Source organism: Hemicordylus capensis, chromosome 14 (genome assembly GCF_027244095.1).
Source record: "Hemicordylus capensis ecotype Gifberg chromosome 14, rHemCap1.1.pri, whole genome shotgun sequence".
In the NCBI taxonomy this organism is placed as follows: Eukaryota; Metazoa; Chordata; class Lepidosauria; order Squamata; family Cordylidae; genus Hemicordylus; species Hemicordylus capensis.
This window is the reverse complement of record NC_069670.1, coordinates 16,700,972-16,726,001: the sequence shown is the minus strand read 5'-3', so window position 1 is coordinate 16,726,001 and position 25,030 is coordinate 16,700,972. Positions and strand designations below refer to the sequence as shown.

The 25,030-nt window shown below is 52.8% G+C and overlaps 1 protein-coding gene across 1 annotated transcript in view; it reads right to left on the bottom strand.

Moving 5' to 3' along the window:
- The window catches only part of SPTBN2 (spectrin beta, non-erythrocytic 2), a 64,910-nt gene that overhangs the window by 24,797 nt on the left and 15,083 nt on the right, over window positions 1-25,030 (bottom strand). Inside the window, exons 2-15 of the mRNA XM_053277636.1 lie at window positions 22,466-22,617; window positions 14,584-14,757; window positions 12,957-13,048; window positions 11,905-11,985; window positions 11,077-11,192; window positions 10,605-10,717; window positions 9,364-9,551; window positions 9,033-9,150; window positions 8,269-8,427; window positions 6,345-6,647; window positions 4,898-5,051; window positions 2,144-3,014; window positions 1,341-1,478; window positions 99-855 (exon numbers count right to left, since the gene is read on the bottom strand). Of these exons, the coding sequence (XP_053133611.1) occupies window positions 99-855; window positions 1,341-1,478; window positions 2,144-3,014; window positions 4,898-5,051; window positions 6,345-6,647; window positions 8,269-8,427; window positions 9,033-9,150; window positions 9,364-9,551; window positions 10,605-10,717; window positions 11,077-11,192; window positions 11,905-11,985; window positions 12,957-13,048; window positions 14,584-14,757; window positions 22,466-22,617 (3,416 nt within the window). The remainder of the gene's footprint in view (window positions 1-98; window positions 856-1,340; window positions 1,479-2,143; window positions 3,015-4,897; window positions 5,052-6,344; window positions 6,648-8,268; window positions 8,428-9,032; window positions 9,151-9,363; window positions 9,552-10,604; window positions 10,718-11,076; window positions 11,193-11,904; window positions 11,986-12,956; window positions 13,049-14,583; window positions 14,758-22,465; window positions 22,618-25,030) is intronic.

The window sequence follows — 25,030 nt, the reverse complement described above, 5'->3', positions numbered from 1 at the left end:
ACGGGAGTTGTAGTTCACCAACAGCTGAAGGACCAAAACCGCCCTCCCCAGCTTTAGTGGGGCCATGGTACAGGCAAGGCCGAGAACCCCTGCATTACCTGGTTGCTGAGCACCCCTTCCACCTGCTTGGTGTCCCTCAGGTAGAGCTGGAAGCCGTAGGCCCGTGAGAGCAGCTGGTGCCGGTTCTCCCACATCTGGCCCAGTTCATTCCAGCCGGTGTCCAGGGCCTGGAGCCGCTGCTGCAGGAACATGTGTTGGGCATCGGTGTGGCCCTGGGTCACCTCCTCCCCCATGGCCCGCAGGCGCCGGTAGTCCGCCTTGTAGTGCTCCACCTCATTGCGGATCGTCTCGTGCTGGCTCAGGAGGCGCTCCGCCTCGGGCAGGGTGGCCGGGACGTCCTCCGAGGCGATGGCTGTCTGGGTGCGCAGCAGCCAGGCCTGGAAGTCGTCCAGGTCGCGCAGGAAGCCGTGCAGCTTGCTGGCCTCACCCAGCGACTCCTCGCGGCGGCGCATACACTCCCGCAGCTCCTCCCAGGTGCGGTCGATTTCCGACAGGCGGTCCAAGATGGCGGTGGCCTGCCCCGGGTGCTGCTCCGCCAGCCGGGCGGCCTCCTCGCGCAGCTCCCGCACTTTGCCCTGGATGGCCTCCAGGTCCCGCTCCATGCCTGCCAGCTTGCGCTGCAGGGCCATGACGCCCGCCAGGTCGTTGCCCAGGCCCTGGGTGGACTCGATCACCTTGGTTTTCTCCCGCATCCAGGCCTTGGTCTCGTTGCACTCCAGGTAGTAGTTCTGGATGCTGAGCGCCGAGGTTAAGGCCTCTTTCTTCCGGCTGGCCAGGGCTTGGAACTGCTGCCACCTGGGAGCAGGGAGGGAGGAGGAAGCTGGCTCAGAACCAGCCTGCTTTTGTGGTAGCAAGCATGAACGGTCGCCTTTGCTAAGCAGGGCCCACCCTGGTTTGCATTTGAATGGGAGACTGCATTTGAATGGGATACCCCCCTGCTAACACAGCAAAGAGGCACCTTTTCAAAGAGGCAATCCTCTTTATTTAGCAGGGGAGAGCAACTGGCCCTGTCCAGCCCCAGCAGAGCTGTTGCTGGTGTCAACTTTATGTTTCTTTTTAGATTGTGAGCCCTTTGGGGACAGGTTAGCCATATTTACTTGTTTATTTATATCTATGCAAACTGCTTGGGGAACTTTTTGTTGAAAAGGGAGATATAAATATTTGCTGTATTCGTATTTGTACATGTGTGAGCACTGTAAGATATTCCCCTTAGGGGATGGAGCCGCTCTGGGAAGAGCATCTAGGTTCCCAGGTACTGGCCACCCCTTCCGGGGACTCACCTGGTATTGAGCTGCTCCTGGGTTGCCTGGATACTGTCCTTGTTCCGGTGGTCCGTGCCCAAAAGCTGGCTGGCAATCTCGTTCACGGCCGCAATGCGGGAGGCCAAATTGTTCATCTCTGGCTCCAGCGTCTCAAACCTGAGGACAAAGGAGAGATCTGAGGCTAGATTCCCTCCAAGAGAAGTCCTGGGCCCAGTAAAGTGGAGATGAGGCGGCCGGTTTTTTTCTTGGCCCTGCCCCTTGCTGAGAGCCTTTCCAGATGGCAATTTATTCTACCATGAACACAAACTGCAATGAGAGATTTTCCAGGGTATCCAGATGGCACCAACGGACAGACCACTGTTTCTTAGCATCATTGGCTGGCTATTTGCTGACAGTCCATGAGAAATCAATTGAAAAATCCCGTTGAAATGGTTCTTTAAAACAGTATTCAAAAGAGATTATTCAACAGACTTTTCATGGTTTGTCAACAGATGGCCTGCAGATGGAGCTAAGAAATAGTGCAATGCCTTATGGCAGGGAGTTCCATAAATTAATTTATGCCCCAAGTGAAACTCTTTCCTGAGCTAGATAGGATGGGGCTGTAGTTCAGTGGTGGAGCTTCTGCCTTGCATGCAAAAGGTCCCAGGTTCACTCCCTGGCAGCATCTCTGAGTAGGGCCAGGAAAGACTCCTGCCTGGAATCTTGGAGAGCCTCTGCCAGTCAGTGCAGACAGAACTGAGCCAGAGGGACCAACAGTCTTGACTGCAGCTTTCTACATAAGAAGGGAACATGGCGGTGGCGGCTGTGACCAGCCTCCTCACCTTTGCTGGACCACTTCAAGGTCCTCCAGCTTCTCGGGCACATCCATCGTCTCAATCCAATACTCCCGCTCGCCAATCCAGAGCCCACAGGCATCCGCCTCGCTGAACATCTGATAGAGGTTGAGGGCGTCCTGCAGGGCCCTCTTGCGGTGCTCGGCCAGGGCGGCCAACTCCTCGTAGCGCTGCTCCAGGGCCGGCAGGTGCCCGTCCACCTCGGGCGAGGTGGCAAAGGCGGGCGGCAGGCTTCGGGCCTGCTCGTGCAGAGCATCCAGGGTAGGCCGGTGGTTGTGGATCTCCTCCTCGACGTCCTTGTGCTTCTTCACCAGGCTCTGGGTGGAGTACTCATCATGGCCAACCTCCGAGCTGGAGACCAGGCGCAGAGCATCCAGCAGCCAGGCCTCCATGTCGTTGGTGTCAGCCTGGAAGTGGTAGAAGTTGGAGTGTTGCCGGAGGCGGCGCTCCCGCTCGCCCGCCAGTGCCTCCAGCTGCGCCCACTGCTCCTCCAGCTCCCGGATCCGCGCGGCCACCTCGGTGGCCCCAAAGTGGCCCTCGGCGACCAGCTGGCGGCCCTCGGCGATGGTCTGCTGCAGCGGCCCGGCCCGGCCGCTCATCTCATCGCGGAAGGCGTTGTGCTTGCTGGTGAGCCGCAGCACGCTCGTCAGGTCCTTGCCGAAGTCGTCCGAGGAGACAATCTGGCTCTGCTCTCGGATCCAGGCCTCCTCCTCACCCATGTCCCAGAAGAACTTCCACAGGCGGCGCGACTCCTCTAGCTTGGCCCGCCGCCGCGCCGCCAGGGCCACCAGCTCTTGGTAGCATCGGTCCAGGGTGGCCACCCGCTCTTGCACCAGGTGGGGCTCGCAGGGTTTGTACCCTGTGGGCAGTGAACACAGCGTCAGGACAGAGTGAGCATTTTCCTCCCTCCTTCCCAACACTAGAGCCAGGGGTTATCTCATGAGACCCAGGGCTCTTGGGGGCATCAAAGGACACACAACTCTTTCTTGGCATATATTGACAGTCCATGCAAAATCCAGTGAAAGATTGCTTTTAAATAGTACTTTAAAACAGTATTCAAAAAAGATGAGTTTTCAACAGATTTTTCATGGATTGTCAACAGACGGCCTGCAGATGGCGCTAAGAAATAGTGCAATGCCTTTACAAGGAAATCCCCAGTTTTTTCCTTCAGATTATTTAGCAGGGGATTAATTAATTGCCTTGTAAAGTATTTATTAGCCAATGAAGATTCAGTAATTTCTAGAATAGCTGCTAAGTACTGTTATGTGGTTTTTAAAATAAGAGTCTCAAAGTTATGACTTTATTTTAAAATTGCCATTTTTAAGTATACGTTTATTTTAAGGATTTTATGCTATTTTATGTCATTTACTATTGTATATCTCTCTTTTGGTCACTGACTGTAAATAAAGTATTCTGAATCCAAAGTGCAATGCCTTGTGGCAGGGAGTTCCATACATTAATTTATGCCCGGAGTGAAGCTCTTTCCCGAGCTAGATAGGATGGGGCTGTAGGTCAGTGGTGAAGCTTCTGCCTTGCAATGCAGAAGGTGCTGGGGAAATCTGACCCAGGCCCCTACAAAGCACGCCCCCCACCATTGTGTACACACATACACAAGCCCTTTCAGGGAGGCTCCCAACACCATGCCTGCCCCAGGCTTCATGAATTCTCTGTGCGGTTCTTGTCAAAATTGATGGGCAGGAAATGTAGGGCCGACAAAAGGAAGGACTTTTTCACGCCATGCATAATTAAGGAACTGGATTCGATCAAGATGGTCCTTTCCCAGTGCAAGGAGTTATTAACAATAATCGCTGGTGGGGGAGGGGAGTGGTTAGGAAGGAGAGGGTGAGAGATGAACATTCTGACTTAAGGTTGGCTTTGAATGGGATGGCAACTCAGAGATGCCGACCCTGCAGAAAAGGAGGCGGGTATATCCCAAAAATCCCATACAAAAAGGACGAATAAACCAAAAAGAGAAAAACTATATTAAGAACATAAGGTCAAAGGCCTGAGCAGCTGTATAAAAACAGTTCTCTGCCACCAGATGTGGTGAAGGCCACACTAGCTTGGATGAATTTAAAGGGGACTTAGATAAATGCATGGAGGACAGATCTACCAATGGCTATTAGTCTGGGGGCTCTTGTCAGGGCTGCAGAAATCCACTAGTCTACGACGAGTGAAAAATGATGCCCGAAGAGTGAAAAAAATTCCTGATGCGCAATGTACTAACATAGCTTGATGAGTAAAATATTTTGTCTGGCTGATAAACGGAGCCAACATTTCTTCACCCCTGGCCATGGGCATCAGAGGGAAGATGCTTCTGAATACCAGTTGCAGGGGAGCATGCCCTCACCTCTTGCCCGTGGGCTTCCCAGAGACATTGGTGGGCCACAGTGGGAGTCAAGATTCTGGACTAGAAGGGCATTTGGCCTGATCCAGCAGGGCTGTTCTTATGTAACCCTCATGCCTGCCAACTTTTCTAAAATCCACAGGAGGGACATGTGGATTCCACCCACTACGTCCCCATCACGTGACAATCAAAACAAAGCCAGGATGACCAAAATACAGATTATGACAGGGCTTGATCAATCCCGGGCAACAGGGAGCCATGGCATCTAAAAATTTAACTGTGGCACTTAGCCATTCTCCCCTGCTAACTGGGCAAAGAGGCAAAACAAAGCCACCCCACTTCTTCTCCAAGCCCAAGGGGGGCAGATTCCTCCCCGCTCCAGCCAGCGATGTTACCTTCTCCAGGAGTAGCAAAGCGCTGGGCGGCAGCACCGATGGCTTTCACCCGCTCGGCTTGGACGGCGATATCGGCCTCCACCAGCGCATGGATCTGCAGCAGATCCTCCACACCGTGCAAATGTTTGCCAAAGTCCTGAGATTGGAGGCGGCCCTGTAAGGAGGCACAGCAAAAGATGAGAGAGGCTTAGGGGATGGGGCCACGGCTCAGTGGCAGAGCACCGGCTTTGCATGCAGAAGATCCTAGGTTCAGTCCATGGCAGCATCTCCAGGTAGAGCCTGATCTGAGAACTTGGGAGAACCACTGCCAGTCTGTGTTGACAATGGGTCTTCCCAGACAATAAATGGTGGGATGTTCAAAGCACACTTCCTCCTTCCCTTTTGAACCAACTCTTTCTGGTTTGGGACAGTTTTTGACCCTTGGTCCACATTCCTTGCTTCCATTGCATTAACATCACAGCGCCACCTGCTGGCCATTGGCAGGAAATCCGTGATGAAAACTAAAGTACTTTTAAATTAGCCTTTAACAAAATAGATATTGCTTTCTGTTACAGATTTTCCACAAACGACCAGCAGATGGTGCTGCAATGTTGCACAACAGAAGAAAGGAATGTGGAGAAAGAGTTTTTTAAAAACCCGGCAAAAATGGGAAGAGATTGTGCAAAAGTGAAGGAGTATTTTCAAGTGGAGTATTTCTCTGTCTGGAAACAGCCCAGAGTGGAGCAGGTATCAGGAGTGAAATGTGAAACTACCCTTGGCTGGGAGAAAAGCATGTGAGCACCACGTGGGTACTCCTGGGCAGTTTACTTCTGTCATGCCCTCGATCTCAGACAGCGAGGACAAAGGGGAAGCTGTCAACTTTCCAGCCGATGCCGGGGTGTCTGAGGGGCAGAGCCCAGCTGTCAGTTTCCAAGAAACGGCTGAGGCAGATGATCCAAAGCAGGCACAACAACCCGAGACAGCAGAAACCGTGATGGACCAATCAGAAGAGGAGCTATGCAAGCAACCTCCACTGACTCCACAACAGAGGCGTATTGCAAAGCGCAGAACTCAGCTTGAAACTATCAGGAGGAGTAAACGCCTCTTGCAGAGGGCTGATAAGCCTTGAATTCCTGCCAGCTGGGAGCTCTCGGCTTGTACTATAAATTACGTCACCAGCTTGCTATTCACTGCTGGAAAGCAACATTTGTCAACTTTCGCGTCGACAGCTTGCAGCCAAGCCCGATAAGAAGAACTGTGTCCGAGCAGTATCTTGTTTCTGCAGCTCCGTTTGATACTGTGAGCTTCCCTGCCAGGTGGCCAGATACTGACAACTCCCAAGCACCCTACCCTAGATTAAAGCTGGCCCAAATACTTCAAGCTTGCTTCCGTGACCTCTCCGCCCAATACTGATGCAAGTAAACCGTGTGAGCCACCCCCCAAAAACACCACCTTGCTGCCCACCGACCTTCATCTCCTCCAGCCAGTCCATGAGATAAGTCACATCCTGCATCATCTTCTGCAACTCAAAATGCAGCGACAGGCGCTCGCGGCGGGCCGCCACCAGCTCGCGCAGGTAATCCCAGAGCCGCGCCACGTTGTTCTTCCGCGCCAGCACCCGCTTGATGTCGTAGTAGCCTTCGGCCTCCAGCTCCGTCGCCACGGTATTCACAGCCGCCACCCGCTCACTGTAGGCCACAATGTCCGTCTCGATGGCTTCGTGCTTCCGCACCGCCGCCTCCACCGCCGAAATGTCCAAACCAAAGTTATCCTGCAGCAAGGGAGAGACGGTATCCTTTCGCAGGGGGGGCTTTCTGGCTCGGACCAAGGCCGAGAGGGGAGAGGCCAACGGTCACGGCCGCACTCGAGGCCTGAACGACAGCCAGCGGCCGAAGGCTACAATAAACATCACAGTGCCATATTTAAAGTTTTAAATAGTGATATGTTTCAATATTTACCCTGTTTTGCATTTGAATGGGAGACTATATGTGAGTGGGGTAAGATATTCCCCTTAGAGGATGGGGCCACAGCTCAGTGGAAGAGCACCTGCCTGCTTGCATGCAGAAGGTTCCCAGTTCCCTCCCTGGCAGCATCTCCAAGATAGGGCTGAGAGAGAGACTCCTGCCTGCAGCCTTGGAGAAGCCGCTGCCAGTCTGGGTAGACAATACTAAGCTAGATGGACCAAGGGTCAGACTCAGTATACGGCGGCTTCCTATGTTCCCACACTCCCTGGAAGCACCTCCCACCGGGCCTCACCCCACTGTCCCTGCTCATCAGGCTGGCCCAGAAACTAGCCTCCATCCTGCCCCTCTGCGCCTATGCCCAACGCAAGGCTGCACAGATTCCCCCTTTGGGCCCTGTGCTGCTGCCGCTGCTCTGTTTTCCTTGGGACAGCTGGTGAGTGGCTGCTGCTCTCAAGGGCTGCTTCAGGCAGTGGCTTTCAGGCAGCCCCGGCTGCCAACACCCTTCCCCATCTCAACTAGAGTGACCCTCAGACCAGGGGGCTGCTCAAGTTCGGCCCTCCTGTAGAGGTTGGCCTACAACTCCCAGAATCCCTAGCTATTGGCTACTGTGGCTGGGGATCATGGGAGTCGTAGTCTAAAAACACAAGCACCTAATGGCACAGCGGGAAATGACTTGACTAGCAAACAAGAGGTTGCCGGTTTAAATCCCACTGGTATGGAAAGCACCTACATGGGGCAGCAGCAATATAGGAAGATGCTGAAAGGCACCATCTCACACTGCGTGGGAGGAGGCAATGGTCAGCCCCTCCTGTATTCTACCAAAGACCACCACAGGGCCCTGTGGTCACCAGGAGACAACACCGACTCAAGGGCACACTTTACCTTTAGTCCAAAAACAGCAGGGGGAGGGAGCTAATTTGAGCAAGGAGAACCAGCAAGTTAAATCTTTTTAACTTCTATAAAAGTTTTTTTTTTAAATTTAAAGAAAGATTTAACTCCCGCCCCTCCCCGCGGCAAACCTTGCCCCTCGTTGTAGGCCAACATCTGCAGGAGGGCCGAAATTGAGCCGCCCTGTACTAAAGCCTGCAGCCCCAAAATGTGGGGAAGTTGCAGTATGTGGGCGTGAGCTTGACCCCTCCATGCTAGGTGAAGGGGAACAGGCAGCCTGCCCCGATGCACAGTCGGAAATCCGGGTTGCAGTTTGACAGCCTCCATGAAAGCGAGGGAAAGATCACCCGCTTCTGAGTTCAGGATGCTTCCCCTGCCTTTCTCCCCCCGCAGCCTCGGAGGACTCCTGAACAGAGACTCCCTTGAGACAAGTCCGTTCACATCCTGCTGCAACCTTCCCCTGGGACCTGGCATGTGTGGAATTTTGCAGGCTCTCGGGGCAACGCCAGCGCCTCGTTTGCTCCTCCGTGCAGAACTGACCTGGGAGACGAGGCGTTGGTTTTCGCTCAGCCAGGTCTCCCGCATGGCCGCCTTGCGGTCGAAGCGGGTCGCCAGCTGCTCCAGCTTCTCCTGCCGAATCAGCTCGTTGCGCAGGGCCAGCTCCCGCTCGTGCTCCGCCTTCTCTAGCCGCTCCCAGGCCTGCGGAAAGTCGGGTGAGGAGGAAGCGAGTCTGAAGCCAGATGAGGCAACCACGTTGCGGAACAGATGCCGATCTAGATTGGGTCAGTGCCTAGATGGGGAGGAGGGCTGGTCTTGCAGCAGTCAGTGGACATGGATGGCCCCTTTGCTAAGCAGGGTCTGCCCTGGTTTGCTTCTGAATGGGAAACTAGATGTGTGAGCACTGGAAGATGTTCCCCTTTGGGGATGGGGCTGTAGCTCAGGGAAGAGCATCTGCACGCTTGCATGCAGAAGGTCCCAGTTTCAATCCCTGGCAGCATCGCCAGACAGGGCCTGGAAAGCCTCCTGCCCAAACTCTTGAAGAACTGCTGCAAGTCAGTGTAGACCAGACCTGCTCAACTTAGCCCCCCCCCAGCTGTTTTTGGACTAGAACTCCCATCATCCCCCGCCACAGTGGCTAAAAGCCAGGGATTATGGGAACTGTAGGCCAACAGCTGCAGGAGGACCAAAGCTGAGCAGCCCTGGTGTAGACAGTACTGAGCTAGATGGACCAAGGGTCTGACTCGAGAGAAGGCAGCTTCCTCTGTGGGGAAACTACCACCCACTGCCTGTGCTTGCTGTCGCACCTTGTTGATGTCGAAAATGAGCCTCCCCTCTCGTGGCATATAAACCTTCTGGTTGTTGGCCCTCATTTTGCTCTGGATGGTGAAGAGCAGAACTTCAAGATTGCCCTTCTCTGTGAACCTGGGAGTGGAGAGGAAAGGAAGGTCAGGCTAAAAGACAAGGATGCCCATGTCAACATTGGGGTGGGGTGTGGCAGGGAACTGCCTTGTACTGGGGCTCAGTTCTAGCTGCATGAATGCACAAAGATTTCCAGAAGATACGGACACTCTCTGCAATCTTCCTGCATCCCTCGCCACCCCACCCCTGCTGCTGCCCTGTGATAGCCAGGCTTACTTGGGGGGCTTCTCAACGGTGCGGTAGGTGTTGAAGGCCTGCAGCTGGTTCTGCACCCCACTCAAGCAATTGGCCAGCTTCCGGTCATTCAGTGTGAGAATAGTCTGCTCGATCCACTGCAGGAGGTCCGATGCGAGGGTCTCGTACTTCTCGATCAGCTTGTCGGCCTCGATGGCGTGATCTAGCACCTGGCAGGAGGAGGGGGCTGCGTCACTTGGTCATCTGGGAAGGGGCTACTGGAGCCAACCCCACCCTCCACGACTGCGAAGACTATTCTACGGGCCATTCCAAGGGTAATGGAACCAAGCATGGAATCAAGCATGGATGTTACCATTTTTTCCAATGACTGTAGCCATAAGCAAACGTTCAAGTTGATATTCTATATTCCCACTGGCAAGAGAACATCTCCTACTATAAAATAACATCTAAAAATGCAGACTATGTCTTTAACAGAATCAGAACTAATCTCAAAGAATTCTGATTCCGTTACCAATGTATTTTGCACGTTCAAACACTATCTATACTATTTAAGGGTTTCGTTAAACCATGGCCTTATTGTAGATGTTCCCTTGCCAGCAGGTATATATAACAACTTGCAAATCTGCGTATGGCAACAGTAAACTGAAAAAGTGGTAACATGCTGGATTCCGTTACCCATGGAATGGCCCAAATACCACTTTTCCACAAACGTTCTCAACGCAGTTTACAGAGCAAGATAGATAATAAATACATATGGCCCCCTATCCCAAAAGAGCTCACAATCTAAAAAGAAAGACCAGGTAGACACCAACAGCAGCCACTGGAAGGATACTTTCCTGAGCTTTGTATAGGAACAGTTGCCCTCCCCCTGATTAATATAAGAGAATCACCACTTGATGAAGAGCTTCTGCTTAGTTAAAGTCGGCTACCCCTGCTAACTTGGCAAAGGGGCACCTTTTAACACGGTGATTCTCTTTATTGAGCAGGGGGAGAGTAACTGGCCCTATCCACCCCCAGCACAGTACTTCCAGTGACTCTTTCTGGTGTCTATCTTGGTAAGGCCATTTACCATCCCCCTCCACAATGTCTATCATTAAGTCCAGTATTTTCGTCTGACTCAAATCTGGGGGCTGGCTCTGAGATCCCAAGAGAATTGGCCAAGGCCTGCTTTAAACTACCAGTCGCAACGTCTCCTCAAGCCCCCACTTCTCTTTCTGCATCTCCCATCCCCAAAGTATCCATCTCCCAGCCCTTTCCGGTACCTTCCCGATCCGTTTCCCTTCCACGGCTAAGGCCTTCATCTTGGAGAAGTAGTGGTAGTAGGTGGCCACGTAGGTGATGATGGACTTCTCGTCAGGCTGGTCCACGTTCACATCTAAGAATCAGAAGCAGAGGGGCAGCTCAGAACCATGGGGAGCAACCAGCCACCTCACCACTCCCCACCAGAAGCACAAGGCAGAAGTGGGAGATGAACTCCTCATTCATTAGTCAGACTTCCAACTTCCACCCAAGTCTCAGAGGCAGTTGGGTCCAGTGTGCTCTCTAACAGGGATTCCCAGGTGTTGCTGACTACCACTCCCAGAAACCCCAGCTGCAATGCCTTTTGCTTGAGGATTCTGGGAGTTGGTAGTCAACATCATCTAGGAATCCCAGAGACCACATCCCACCCACCTCAGGAAGCATGAGCGGCAGAAACAAGATGAGGGACTGAGGCCCGTTCTCTAGAGAACCCACCTTCGGGGTCCAAAAGCTTGGTGAGGCCTAGCTCTTTTTCGGCAACATTGAAGGCATTCTGGAGGTTGTAGTGTGCGTTGCATTTCTTCAGGGTGTCGATGTCTATCAGGTCTGGCCTGCAGAGGACACCCCAAGGAAAGTAAGTTGGCAGATTATCATTAATAATTGTCCTGCCAGATTGAACCACAGGTCCACAGAGAGGAGAGCTGGTCTCGTGGTAGCAAGAATGAATTGTCCCCTTTGCTAAGCAGCATCCACCCTGGTTTGCATTTGAATGGGAAACTACATGTGTGAGCACTGTATGATGCGTGGGGCTGCTCTGGGAAGAGCATCTACGGTTCTAAGTTCTCTCCCTGGCAGCATCTCCAAGATAGGGCTGAGAGAGACTCCTGCCTGCAGCCTTGGAGAAGCCACTGCCAGTCTGTGAAGACAATACTGAGCTAGATGGACCGAGAGTCTGACTCAGTATATGGCAGCTTCCTATGTTTGTTCCTATGTCTACCTAGCCCAGGACGCTGTTAAGAGCCATCTTATTTATTTATTTTATTTCTTTGTTATGTGAACCGCTTTGGAAATGTTTGTTGAAAAGCAGTATATAAATATTTGTTGTTCTTGTTTCAGCCAGTGACAGCTGCTACAAATACTAATGACCCTGAACGGAACCCACTTTTTAAATCGCTCAACTCCCTGGTGCATAATCTCATGCACCCAAAGCCCCCAAGTAAGTCCCAGCAAGTTACAAATACGACAAATATTTATATATCGCTTTTCAACACAAGTTCCCGCTGCTGGCTGACCCTCCCTTCTCCAACACACCCGGCCACTGACCTGTGCTTGTGGACAATGGCATTGAACGCCAGGCCATCCCTCCAGCTGGTGGTGAAGTTGTGCACATTCACGTTTGGATACCTGTAACACCAGAGGCATGGCAAGGGAAAAGGTCAGAAGAAAACCGCTTCCTTGTTTATTTTAAGTTTAAAATATATATATTGCCCCATTATAGGTCGATCGATGAAAACATTAAAATACAAACAAGTTCAATATCCATTCATATTTGATGGCTACAGAATTAGCACTCTCACAGGCTTAAAAACCACACTCTGTAGAGAGCTTATCCCAAACAGGAAGGTCCTACAGTGCTCTTAAAAAATGCTCCGTTTGACTGGGCTTCTGAGCATACACAGAGTGTTTTTACCTCTGCTTCCTTTTTCTCTCCCCTACCCTTCTTTCTTCCTGAAGAATCAATTTCTAGCTGTGTTCAAAGCAAGACAGGAGACCCTGGGTAATTTAACATCCAAGTGAAATGGATTCAGTCGGGGGCGGGAGGGGGGCACAAGTTACTAAACTATTATGTATTTCTAAATTTATATCCCACTCTTCCTCCAAGGAGCCCAGAGCAGTGTACTTGGGTGTTATGTTTATCCTCACAACAACCCTGTGACGTAGGTTAATCTAAGAGATAGGTGGCTGGCCCAGAGTCACCCAGTGAGTTTCATGGCTGTACAGGGATTTGAACTCGAGTCTCTATGGCCATAGTCCAGCACTCTAACTCAGTGGTTCCTAACCAGGGTTCCTCCAGATGTTGCTGAACTACAACTCCCATCATTCCCAGCTACAATTTATGGTTGCTGGGGGTGATGGGAGATGTAGTTCCACAACATCTGGAGGAACCCAGGTTGGGAACCACTGCTCTAACCACTACACCACACCGGCTCTCACCCACACAGGAAGGGAGAAGACCAGGGTTCCCTGCAACAGGAAATCCTAGCCAGTGTAGACTACAACTTCCAGTATCCCCCAGCCAAAGGCCACTGCAGCTGGGGATGCTGCGAGTTGTAGTCCGAAGACCCTTGTTGATATTTTTTCCGCTATTCACTTACCCAGCTGTCTTCATCTGACACCATAGAAGCAAGGCATCCTTGGCGGACTTCTTCTCCTTGTTGTCCTCTGTCTCCACGCTGATATCCTGGATCTATCAGGTGGCAGGTGGGCAGGACACAGTCAGAATTCAGAGAAAGTGCTTCATTTCCTCAGAGCTGCTTATGAGCAAGCTGGGCTAAAGAACCTTCCCACATTTCATACCCAGACAATCCAAATTTTCCACAAACCGATAACTAAAACAGCCTGTACAACTTCTGCCGATGAAGAGCATTTGCACATGTGTATCTTTTGCTTAATTTAGTCTGGACAGCTGGGTAAGAAAAGTATCCAGCCAGTCTCCAAGCTCTGGACACACTCCTGAGAAACGGCCGTGTATCGACAACAATCGAGGTCGGAGGACGGGAAAGTGATCGTGTGCGGGCTGCGATCTGGGTCGGACAGGGTGGAACACGCTTTTCCTCCACCCTCAATAAAATGCTCGGTCCACGAGCTGGGTTGACCGCTGCACATGATCATTTCTTCCGCCTCCTTCCTCCATGTTTGCCGATGCACGGACTGTTTCCCGATGTGGGTTGCCCGCCGCAGATGATCACTTCCTGCCACGATCACTCCCTGCCACCCCGCTATGATGTGGGTTGGCTGCTGCGCACCATCACTTCCTGTCACATGATCACCCCCATCACGATCAAATCCTGCTACACACGACCACTTCTCGCCAACCTTGCCCACGATCATGTCCCCTTCGTTCTACCTTGATGTTCGCCTGCACGCGGGCATTTCTCGGGAGCCCGCAGGAGGCTTGGAGCCCGGCTGGACGCCCTCCCACCCAGCTTCTGCTCGCGAGAACCAGCTGACCAACTCTCTCCCCACTGCCGAGAACCTTGCTTTGCCGCCGGCCAAGACCTCAGCAGTCCAACTCTACGGCGAGTGGGGAGGCCCATTCGTGTTCCAGCAGTGACAAAGCTGCAGAAGCAATCTGCCTGCTCCAAAACCAGCAAGTCCATTGGGAAATGTAACACAGGGAAGGCTCCGTCCCTTCACAACCCCTCAGCCCGACACCTTCCAACTGGCTTCACATTGCTGGGATAGTTTCCTATCAAGACGCCACCTAGCCTCCGAGCAATACCCCTCTGACGGCCCAGGTCTGCACCCTCCCTCCTAGAAACAGAACCTGCTCCTCTTTGCACCAGGTGTGCAGCTGTGCCCGGAGGGTTGAGGTTCCCCAAACCCTAGCACCCCATCCCTCTGGCCTCGGTGGGCAGCATCAAGTTGCCTTTGCCACTGTGGGGTACAATGCCCCCATCTAGCTGAGCACAGAGTCCATATTCCTTCTCCAGATTTCTCAGATTTCAACAGGCACGGCCCACACAGAGTGAAAGTGCCTGCATCACAACCCTGAGGACTAGAAACTTGGCGGTCTTTTAAAACCCAAGCGGATTCCCGGCAATCTGATTTCTGTGCACAGATTTAGGGCTTTCTCTGTGGAACAGCAGCACCAATGCATTTCTGGACGCAGAAGGGGACCTTTTTCGAGCCTGCCGTTTTGGGGAGTTTGTCCAGGGGATATCAAGGTAAACTCTCCGGGGGGGCGGGGCAGGAGGGAAAAGGAGCGAGGCGCGGCTTCACCTGGAAGCGGAGAATGATGGTCCAGATGAGGCCCAGCGTGAGGCGGTGGTTGCCGTCGACGATGTCGTGAGAGCCCATGTTCTCCAGGTGGACACGCTGCTCCTTCAGAAACTGCAAGGCCTTGTCCACGTTCTCCAGGCAGTGGATGCGCATTCGGCCCTTGGTTGGCTTGGGCTGGCGGGAGAGAAGAGGAGACCAGGGCTCAATGCAGAACGCTGCCCGATAAGAGGCGAAGCGCCCCCGAGCATGTGCGGAGTGCAGTTCCCATGCCACAGTGCATCCAGCATTAAGGAGGGGTGCTTGCAGTATATTCTGTCTTGATGGAACCCTCGCTCTGGTCTTTCAAATGACTTGGCTAAGGCCACACAGCAAATCAGTGGCAAAGGCCATCTTTCAGAGGTGCACCTAGGTAATTTTGGAGGCTGGACCTCAAGGCCTTTGGAGGCTCCACCTCCCCTACAAATTAAGCATCATCACACTCCGCCGGGCAACCACACCACCCGGGACAGACTAAAGAGGATTTGGGGGAGGTCCAGGGGCTGTGGAGGCCCTGGACTTCGGCTCCCAAGTCCAGGGGTAAGAGCGCCTGTTTCTGGCACAATCGGCCCCAAATGTAACATGTTTGGCACTAGGTAAATATCACATCCTCCCAAGCTTTTGGTGGCTTTAAAATATGAATACGATGAACTTTTCAACAAAAAGTTCCCAAAGCAGTTGAGAGAGAGAGAGAGAGAGAGAGAGAGAGAGAGAGAGAGAGAGAGAGAGAGAGAGAGAGATTAATTAATTAAAGATGGCCCCCTGTCTCCAAAGGGCTCACAATCTAAAAAGTTAATGCAAGATAGATGCCAGCAACAGCCCCTGGAGGGATGCTGTACTGGGGATGGACAGGGCCAGTTGCTCTCCCCATGCACAACAGAGAGTTGGTTCTCAGTGAATGGGCCTGCTGCGGTGTCCTTTATCGATGCCACGTTGTTCTTCAACTTATGCCGTAAGCCTCCCTGAGAAAATATTTTATGGAGAGGTGGGGCGAACATATTTGTAAATAATAGTCACCCTCAGTGCCGCGGACCGCTTGCCAGGATCTGCCCACGGACGGCTCACCCCTCCCGCAACTCTGCCTCTCCTCCTCCTGCACCCTGTCACCTGCTTCCGAGCATGCCTGGCATCTCTTGGATGCAGCCAGCCAAGCCCGTCGGCACCAGGTTACATCAGCCAGGCAGCCGGTCGGACTGGCATCGGGACTCTCTTCCCACACCGCCTTCCCAGACGAGGAGCCCGAAGGGGTTTGTCTGCATGCCACCGAGGTCCCAACGCCTGGCCGGGGAGGGGCTGAGAGGGGCCCTGCTCAGAGGGAGAATTTCCTCTTGGTTGGCAAACAAGGGAGCCAGGAGGAGGATGGCCGCTCCCAGGCAGGAGCAGGGTGTCAAGGGCTGGGAAGAGGTGTGTGGGATGGGACCTTCCCCTCATCTTGCACCATCCCCGCGTGCACACAGGAATGCCTGGGTGGGGAGCGCTGCATGGTGGGGAAACTTTGCTCTGCGGAGGCACCACCCAACCACTTAAGACCGCGATCCGTGGCAAGCAGCTGTAGCGCTGGGGCTAAGACAGAGGCTCCCAACCCGAGTCCACAGCTGTGGCCGGACTACAAATCCCATCACCCCCTGTGGTGGTGGGGGTGATGGGAGTTGTATTCCCTCACCTTCCGGGAAGCCCTGATCTAGAACAAGGGAGGGATGCTGCCTTGGCAGGCTGGTCCGTCCTCAACTGGGGATCCTCGCCTCAGCCATGAACTCAGTTTCCTCCCCTTCCCTCCCTAGCTGTAATATGGGGATCAGAAGAATAGCTGTATCCTTGAAGTACTTGGGGTGTTCAGAAACAGTATATCAGGGCTGCGCAACTTTGGCCCTTCTCCGGCAGATGTTGGACTACGACTCCTGTCATTTGCAGCGACAATGTGACCACATGTGAGCGTTGGAAGAAGATATTCCCCTTAGGGGAGGAAGCCGCAGCTCAGTGGGAGAGCATCTAGGTCCCAGGTTCAACCCCTGGCAGCAGCTCCAGGTAGGGTTGGGCAAGACCCCTGCTTGAAACCTTGGAGAGATACTGCCAGTCAGAGCAGACAAGACTGAGCAAGATGCGCCAGGGGCCTGACTTGGGAGAAGGCAGATTCCTAAATTCCTGTTTTTCATTGTATCTACCTCCTCTTCTCCAGTACGTGTTCCTCTCTGGGCTTGTTCAGAGGCGCCAAGCTTCTTAACACAGGAAGCTGCCCTATACTGAGTCAGACCACTGGTCCATCTAACTCAGTACTGTCTACCCAGACTGGCAGCGACTTCTCCCAGGCTGCAGGCAGGAGTCTCTCTCTCAGCCCTATCTTGGAGATGCTGCCAGGGAGGGAACTTGGAACCTTCTTCTGCTCTTCCCAGAGTGGCTCCATCCCCTTAAAGGGAATCTCTTCCAGTGCTCAGACTTCTAGTCCCCCTGTCATATGCAACCAGGGCAGACCCTGCTTAGCTAAGGGGACCAGTCATGCTTGCGACCACAAGACCAGCTCTTCTCCCTTGTTCCAGCTTAGATTAATCTAGGGAAGAACCTTCTGTTTGCTCCCCCACCCCCCACCCCCATCCTTTCCCCCTTACAACTCCCTGTCACTGGAATGTCCACCCACCTGACATCTGCCTCTTTCCCTCTGAGAGTTTCCACATCCCAGCGCCTCCTTAAAACACATCAATTCATCTTGGCTCATCCCAGCTTCTAACCACAGAGCGGTAACTATTACAGGACAGGGCAACCATTAGAGAACAGGGCGAACACAATGACCAAGCAGGTGACTCACTTTCCCGACAGAGAGAAAGCGCTTGGGGCGTTTTTTGTTTGGAATAAAAGGATGGCAGGGGACAGAAGGGTATTTTTTATAAAATTATGCATGGTGCAAAGAGAGTAGGAGAGAGAAGCTTTTCTCCCTTGCCAATCACGCTGAACAGGTGGAGGCAGCCAGTGACACCAATTGGCAGATGATTTAGAAGACAGACGAAAGGAAGAACTGCTTTACAAAGGGCAGGGTGGATGTATGGAACTCATGGACACAAGATCTGCTGATGGCCACTGGTTGAGGCAGCACTAGAAGCCAGATTTACAGAGAACAGCTGTCAATGGCTGCTCACCCAGATAACCGAGTCTGTCACGTTGCCCCTGCTGACTGAGCAAAGAGGCACCTTTTCCAGAAATGAATCGTGTCTTTAGCAGGGGGAGAGCAACTGGCCCGATCCATCCCCAGCACAGCATCCCTCCAGTGGTTGTTGCTGGCGTCTACCTTGTTTGTTTTTAAAATGATGAGCCGTTTGGCAACAGGGAACCATCTTGTTTATTATTTATGTTTCTGCATAAACTGATTCGAGGACTTAGCAGTATATAAATATTCGTAGTGGTTTGTAGTAGTCACAATATGAAATCCTAGCACTGGATTCATCGTTCTCTGGACAGGGAACACTCCAGTCTTATTTGGATGAAGTTTCAGCTTGTCTACAGGCACACAGGCAGCTGTCGTCTTGAGTCAGGCCATTGGTCCATCTAGCTCAGTATGGTCCACTCCGACTGGCAGCGTCTCTCTAGGGTTTCAGGCCGGGGTCTTTCCCAGCCCTCCCTGGAGATGCTGCCAGGGAGTGAACCTGGGACCTTCTGCATGCAAAGCAGATGCTCCACCCCTGAGCTATGGCCCCATCCCTTTGCTTGCATCTAGCCCATCACTGATCTCAGATACTGGTTCAGGATCCTCACGGCCTCACTGGATCGAGGTGGATGTAGCAAAGAGAGATGGAATAGCCAGTTGTCGGCATATTGACAACAGCTAACTCCAAATCTCCCTGCGATTTCTTGCAGATGTTAAAGAGGAGGAACCCTGCAGGACTCCTTAAGTCAAAGGCTGCAGGGACAAACACTCCAAGAAGGATCAGAACCACTGCAAAATGGTTTCTCCAAGCCCCACCCTGCCCAGGTGGTCCAAAAAAGGATACCCTGTTCAGTGGGTCTGAAAGCCCCTAAGGCAGGGTTTCTTAACCTTGGCTCCCTCAGACGTTGTTTGGACTACAACTCCCATCATTCCCAGCCACAGAGGCTGTGGCTAGGGATGCTGGGAGTTGTAGTCCAGCAACATCTAGGGGCCCAAGGTTAAGGAAAGGGGATCAGCAGACCAGGGGCAGGTATCCTCTGTCCAGTCCGACCACTGCAGGCCCAAAACCAGCGGCAGGCCCGTGTGGCTGGGGATGCTGGGAGTTGTAGTCAACGACATCGGGGAATCCCTCTTACAGGGGACACGGGCTGCTGCCATAGACGTGAGGACCTTGCCCACGAATGGGGGCCTGGAGCCCGGAACCTCCCCTTCTTCCTGACACGCCTCGTTTTTGATCGCCAACCGGCAGGTAGGGCCAGCGTCATCTCCTCTCGTTTCTGTCCAGCACCTAGCAATTTTTTCAGGCGCTGAATAAATCATCCTCATTAGAGTGACGCTCCCTGGGGGCTTTGGGCAGCCCTCTCTCTCAGGGCAGAAGCGCATGTTAGACCAGCAGGCGTCTCCCAAATAGGCTTCTGCTCCTTAAAGCCTCTGCAGGGGAGGCCCGGCAGAGCAGGCGGGAGAAAAAGTTAAGTACCCCCTCCCGCCTGCCGACTCCCCCTGGCAAATACGGTTTCCCCTTCCCTCCGACCTGCTATGTGCTCCAGCCTAGTGTTCCCCGTAACAGAGATTCCGAGATGTCGTTGACTACAACTCCCATAGTCCCCTGCCACCGGCCACTGCAGCTGGGGATGACGGGGGTTGTCAACCACGGCTGGAAATCCCTGTTACTGAGAACAGAGGAAGCCGGCTTATACCAAGTCAGGCCATGGGTCCATCTTGTTCAGTACTGCCCACTCTGACCGGCAGCGGCTCTCAGTACTGCCCACTCTGACCGGCAGCAGCATTGACACTACAAGGAAAAGACTGGAGTAGCAATCACTTCGTTCCTCAGGGTGGGCAGGTTGCCCCTCATTTCGAGGTTTTTTTGTTACCATCTCTCCTTCCCAGAAGGGGCTCAAAACCGCTGTGCCTCCCGCGGCAAGGCAGCCAGACGCCATCCCTGCTTGCATGCACGAGTCCCCCACTCCCACATTTCACTCTTCTTCCTAGAGCGGGGGGTGGGATCTTGCCCTCCTGCTGGTGCCTCGATAGCCGGCTTGCCTCACTTTGCCCCTTGGAGAGGCCGCCCCATCTCACGAGTCGAGTCCGGGTCTCCGGGAACCGCCCGGTGGCTCTCCGATGTCTCCCTCACGGAGAGGAACCCGGGGTCAGGCTGGCCGGAAAAGACCTCGCTGAAGCCTGCCGGGTCCCATCTTCTTCCCCCAGGGGCTCTAGCATCATCAGGCAGACTCCGGCGTCTCTTTGGGGAAGCCAGCAGCCTCTGCCAGGCTGCCAGGCAGGGTGGGACTTGCAGCCAGCCTGCCTCGGAACTGGAAAAACTGCCTCGCAAGGGCTGGGAACGAGCCGTTCCCCACTCTCGGCTGCGAGGGAGGCGCAGTGTGGGATTCTGGGAGGCAGGTGCTTGGCTCTCTGCGATGGGGGCGGTGGCTGGGATTGGCCTAGGGAGACGTGGCATCAAGGTGGCAGCCAGGCTTTCCCTCCAGTAGTCCCCGGCTCAAAATTCATTGCTGTTTAGCGGGTAGGGCTGCAGCTCAGTGGCGGAGCGCCTGCTGTGCCCGGTTCGATTCCTGGGCTTGCAGAGTGCAGTCCCTGGCAGCGCCTCCAAGTAGGGCTGGGAAAGGCTGCCGTCTGAAACCTTGGAGAGATGCTGCCAGTCCGTGCAGACAGCACTCAGCTAGAGGGGCCAAGGGGCTGACTCAGTAATAGGCCGCTAATTAGGAGCCATCCCATAAGCTGCCTCCACAACGCCCATTTCACTCCATGCCCCTGGGGTTCTAATCCAGTTCAGCCACCGCTTCCTCAATCGTAGCCCTGGGGCAGGTTGCAGAGCGGAAATGAAGTTCGGCCGGGGAGTGGGGGGAATCTTCAAGCACATTCTTCTAATTCAGATGTGCTTGCATAAATGATTATATTCTCCGGGGTTGGTTATTTTCGCATTCCCACTGACAGATGCTCATGGTGGTTTTTTGTGTGTGTGTTTTTAAAGCAAACCAACAGTGTGTATGCGGTTGAATTTTACAAGTTCATAGTTCGCAATGCTGTCTAAAGCAGGGCGGAGCCACGCCTCCTGCAGAGGCTGTACTACAACTCCCATCATCCCCAACTCTTAGGAACATAGGAAACTGCCATATACTGAGTCAGACCATTGGTCTATCTAGCTCAGTATCGTCTTCACAGACTGGCAGCAGCTTCTCCAAGGTTGCAGGCAGGAATCTCTCTCAGCCCTGTCTTGGAGATGCTGCCAGGGAGGGAACTTGAAACCTTCTGCTCTTCCCAGAGCGGCTCCATCCCCTGAGGGGAAGATCTTGCAGTGCTCACACATCAACTCTCCCATTCATATGCAACCAGGGCAGACCCTGCTTAGCTATGGGGACAAGTCATGCTTGCTACCACCAGGCCAGCTCTCCTCTCCTTAAACTCTTGGAGGAGTGAATCTCCAAGGTTCTTATTGTTAAGAGCGAAGATGCTCACCAGACCCACTTTTTCACTCCACTTGCAGGGAGCAGCTTTACTCTTAACACTAAGAACCTTGGAGACTCACCCCTCCTCTCAGGGTGGGATCCATCAAACCAGCAGAAGTCAGCAGAGGCACAACACATTATTGAGTGCTGCTCCTTGGGAGTAGATGACAAGATCTGAATTGAAATTATTTGAAGATGAGACTGAGGAAGCATCCGAAACTTCACAATAGCACTGCGTGTCTTATATCCCCGTATCCTGATTTTTCTTTTTATCATCAGCCATTGGTATTATCCCCATACTGAGTACCATTACGCATTGTTTATACATTGTTCAGTCTTTCGCTATGTATGTTTCCTGTTATCTTTGATGCTGCACTATACCTTTTCATATATTAGGTATTTTACAAGCTGAACCCGCACAGAGCATATGTGCGCTCGTGCTCATGCACTCAACCTTCCCACCCTGAGACTTCACTGCCTTTCCTCTGCCCCTCACTCAGCCTTTCCTGGCCCCCCTCTCACTCACCACTCAGCTATGCCCCCCACCCCCACTCAGCCTTTCCCGCTCGGCCCCGTCCTAGCTCCACCCCGCCTTAAGCTGCCCCATGGCGGCGGAGAGGATAGGCAATGACAGGGTGCTGGCGGCAGAGATGGTGGTGAAAGTGCTTTCCATGGGCCCGCCAGGTTGTATGTGAAAGCCCCACCCCCACATTTTTATTGGTCGCGGCTGCAGCAGGGGCGGGGCTTGCCACGTACCACCTTAGTGTATTATATATATGTATACACACACGCGCGCGAGCACACACACACACACACACACACACACACACACACACTAGCTGAGCTGGGCACAGAACACCTGCGCCTCTAGTTCTCCCACCCGCCCCCCACCCGCCATTTTCTTTGCCCGCCCACCACCACAGTTTTCTCCCTCCCACCCGCCACCTCCATCATTTTCTCCCCGCCTGCCTATCCGGCACCGCCACTTTCCTCTTCCCCCGCCGGCAGCTCGCTCGCAAACTCTCCTGAGAGCTGCCACACATGGAATTAGCGATGGGCACGCCTAAGAGAAATATTTAGATAGATAGGATTGTTTTATGTTCGATATCTGGGGAAGACTCCTGCCTGAAACCTTGGAGAAGCTGCTGCCAGTCAATGTGGACAATCCTGAGCTAGATGGACCCAGCGTCTGACCCAGTAGAAGGCCGCTCACTGGGGTCCCCTCTGTGCCCCCGTTTTAGCCACTCACCAGCTGCTCCCCTGAGAGCACTTCCAGCAGACGGAGCAGCATCCGCCCATCCCGCAAGTCACTGTAGAGGTCACTGATGCGGCAGGTGACTCGGGCCAGGTGCGAGTTGACCCACTTGGTGAAGGTTTTCTTCTGCACGGCCTCCCGCTCATCTGCAAGACAAACCACATGGCCGATGAGGAGGATTCACACCAACCAAACCACTGCCCACCAGAACGCACCACTCCAGCGAGAACAGCTGCACTCCCTTCCTCCCCTAAAACAGACACCCCAATAAGGCAGCCCGATCACTTCTGCAGCACCAACAGACTGAACGCTGCCTTTGGCTTGCGAGCCCCCAGTCGCCATTGGCGGAGCTGCTGTGATGTCACAGAATGTTGCCCACAGTCCACCTGCTGGCAGGGAGCTGCAACAGAACACTGAAAAATCAGAATAACCTGATTTGTACCTGAAAGGTCAGTCAGAATGCAAGAAGATCACACTGGGCTACACAAGTTCAATGGAAAGGGAAACGGCATACTGCACTCCTGTTCTCAAGCCGCATGTGAATGGTCCCAAAGAAGTTATACCTTCCTGAATAACCCCGCAACTGTTGACTTCACGTGATTGTGGCTGCTGTAATCCTTCCCACAATGCATCCCAAAGAGGAGCGAAATGGGTTCGGAACGGCTAGCATTCACGCACACAAGGGGCAGACAAGCTTGGACACTCCAGCCGTCGTTGGACTACAACTCTCATCATCCCCCGCCACAATAAACTGTGGCAGGGGATGCTGGGAGTTGCAGCTCATCGGCAGCTGGAGTGCCAAAGACGGCCTGCCCCCATTGTACACAAACAGTTCAAGGATGGCAGCGTGCTTTATATTTGAAGAAAAAATGTGTTTTGACCAGAGAGTAGCAGGGCATACTCTGCGCTTTTGCCTGGCCTCTGTGCATCCCCACCCATGCAGAGCCATGAGCCAGAATCTCCACAGCAGGGCTGCACAATGTTGGCCCTCCCTGCAGATGTTGGACTACAACTCCTATCATCCCCAATTACTGGCCACTGTGGCTAGGGATGATGGGAGTTGTAATCCCAAATAGCTTGAGTTGTAGTCCCAAATAGACTTATGCAGCCCTATTCTGGAGCTTCCCCTAGTGTACATTTTTGGCAGTAATCACCCCCCAGCCTCGCCCCGGATCGTCCTGGGAGTGCGTCCCATCCAGTGGCCTCCGTCTTCTGTTGACTGCTGCTCACAGTGCCAATATTTTGGGAAGAGCATCTGCATCCTTGCATGCAGAACGTTCCCAGTCCCCTCCCTAGCAGCATCTCCAGACAGGGATGAGAGAGACTCCTGCCTGCAACCTTGGAGAAGCCACTGCCAGTCTGGGTAGACAATCCTGAGCTAGCTGGACCAAGGGTCAGACTCAGTAGAAGGCAGCAGCTTCCTATGTTTGATTCAAAGGAAGAAGTATAGCACACTTTCAAATGAGCTGGTGGTGTTTCCCTGTCTGTGTGAACAGACATGGCCTTGGAAAGTACATGACCTTGCTGGGCTCTCATCAATTTAGCACTTGGAAACGGCAAATCTGCCACTTCTGTTTATTTATTAAGAAGTCTATACCCTGCCTCTCAGCTCTCCAAAGAGCTCCCAGAGCGAATTAGAATTTTTAAAATGAAAAGGCCTGGGAAAATTAGGAAGTATTGCCCCGGCGTTGAAAAGATGATAAGGTTGGCACCAAGTGAAACCTCTCTGGGCATTGCATCCCATAACCAGGATACCACCCCTGGAAAAACACGCTATCTTGCTCTGCCATCTGCCTAATTTCGGATGGTGAGGGCAAGAAGAAGAGACTGATGAGGCAGCAGACAATTCAAACGTCCTCGTAATGCGGCAGAGATATGATTTATTATTCATTTATTTATTAAATTTATTGACCATCCCATCCAGAGCCTCTGATGACATTGTGTAGGCACAAGATACTACATATAAGAAGCCCTGGTCATATGAAGAATCTTTTCATAGGAACATAGGAAGCTGCTTTATGCCGAGTCAGGCCCTTAGTCCATCTAACTCAGTTTTGTCTACACTGACTGGCAGCAGCTCTCCAAGGTTTCAGGCAGGAGTCTCTCCCAGCCCTACCTGAAGATGCTGCCAGGGAATAAACTGGGATCTTTTGCATGCATTCCCCTGTTGGGAACGTAGCTGAGCTACAGCCCCCTATGATTAAAATTAGCCCTACTTATATATTTATATACTTATATACTGTAAATGATTACAGTTTTCCTCCCCCTCCCCCTTTTTTTCATTTGACCATGTAATTATTCGTATGGATTTTTTTGATATTGTTGGTTTTCGCTGAAATAGAGAGAGAAAATAGATTTTTTAAAAAACAAAATAGAATAATAGAATCAGAGATCTGGTTCACACAACCATTCAAATGTAGGTTTGATGTGGGTTTGATTTATGGCCAGAGGTGAATCTGAAGTTCCCTTGGTGTGGGTTCACACAATCACCCTCATGCCAGTAACCCACGTTAAACCTAGATTCAAATGGTTGTGTGAACCCGGCCATAAAAGGTTAGA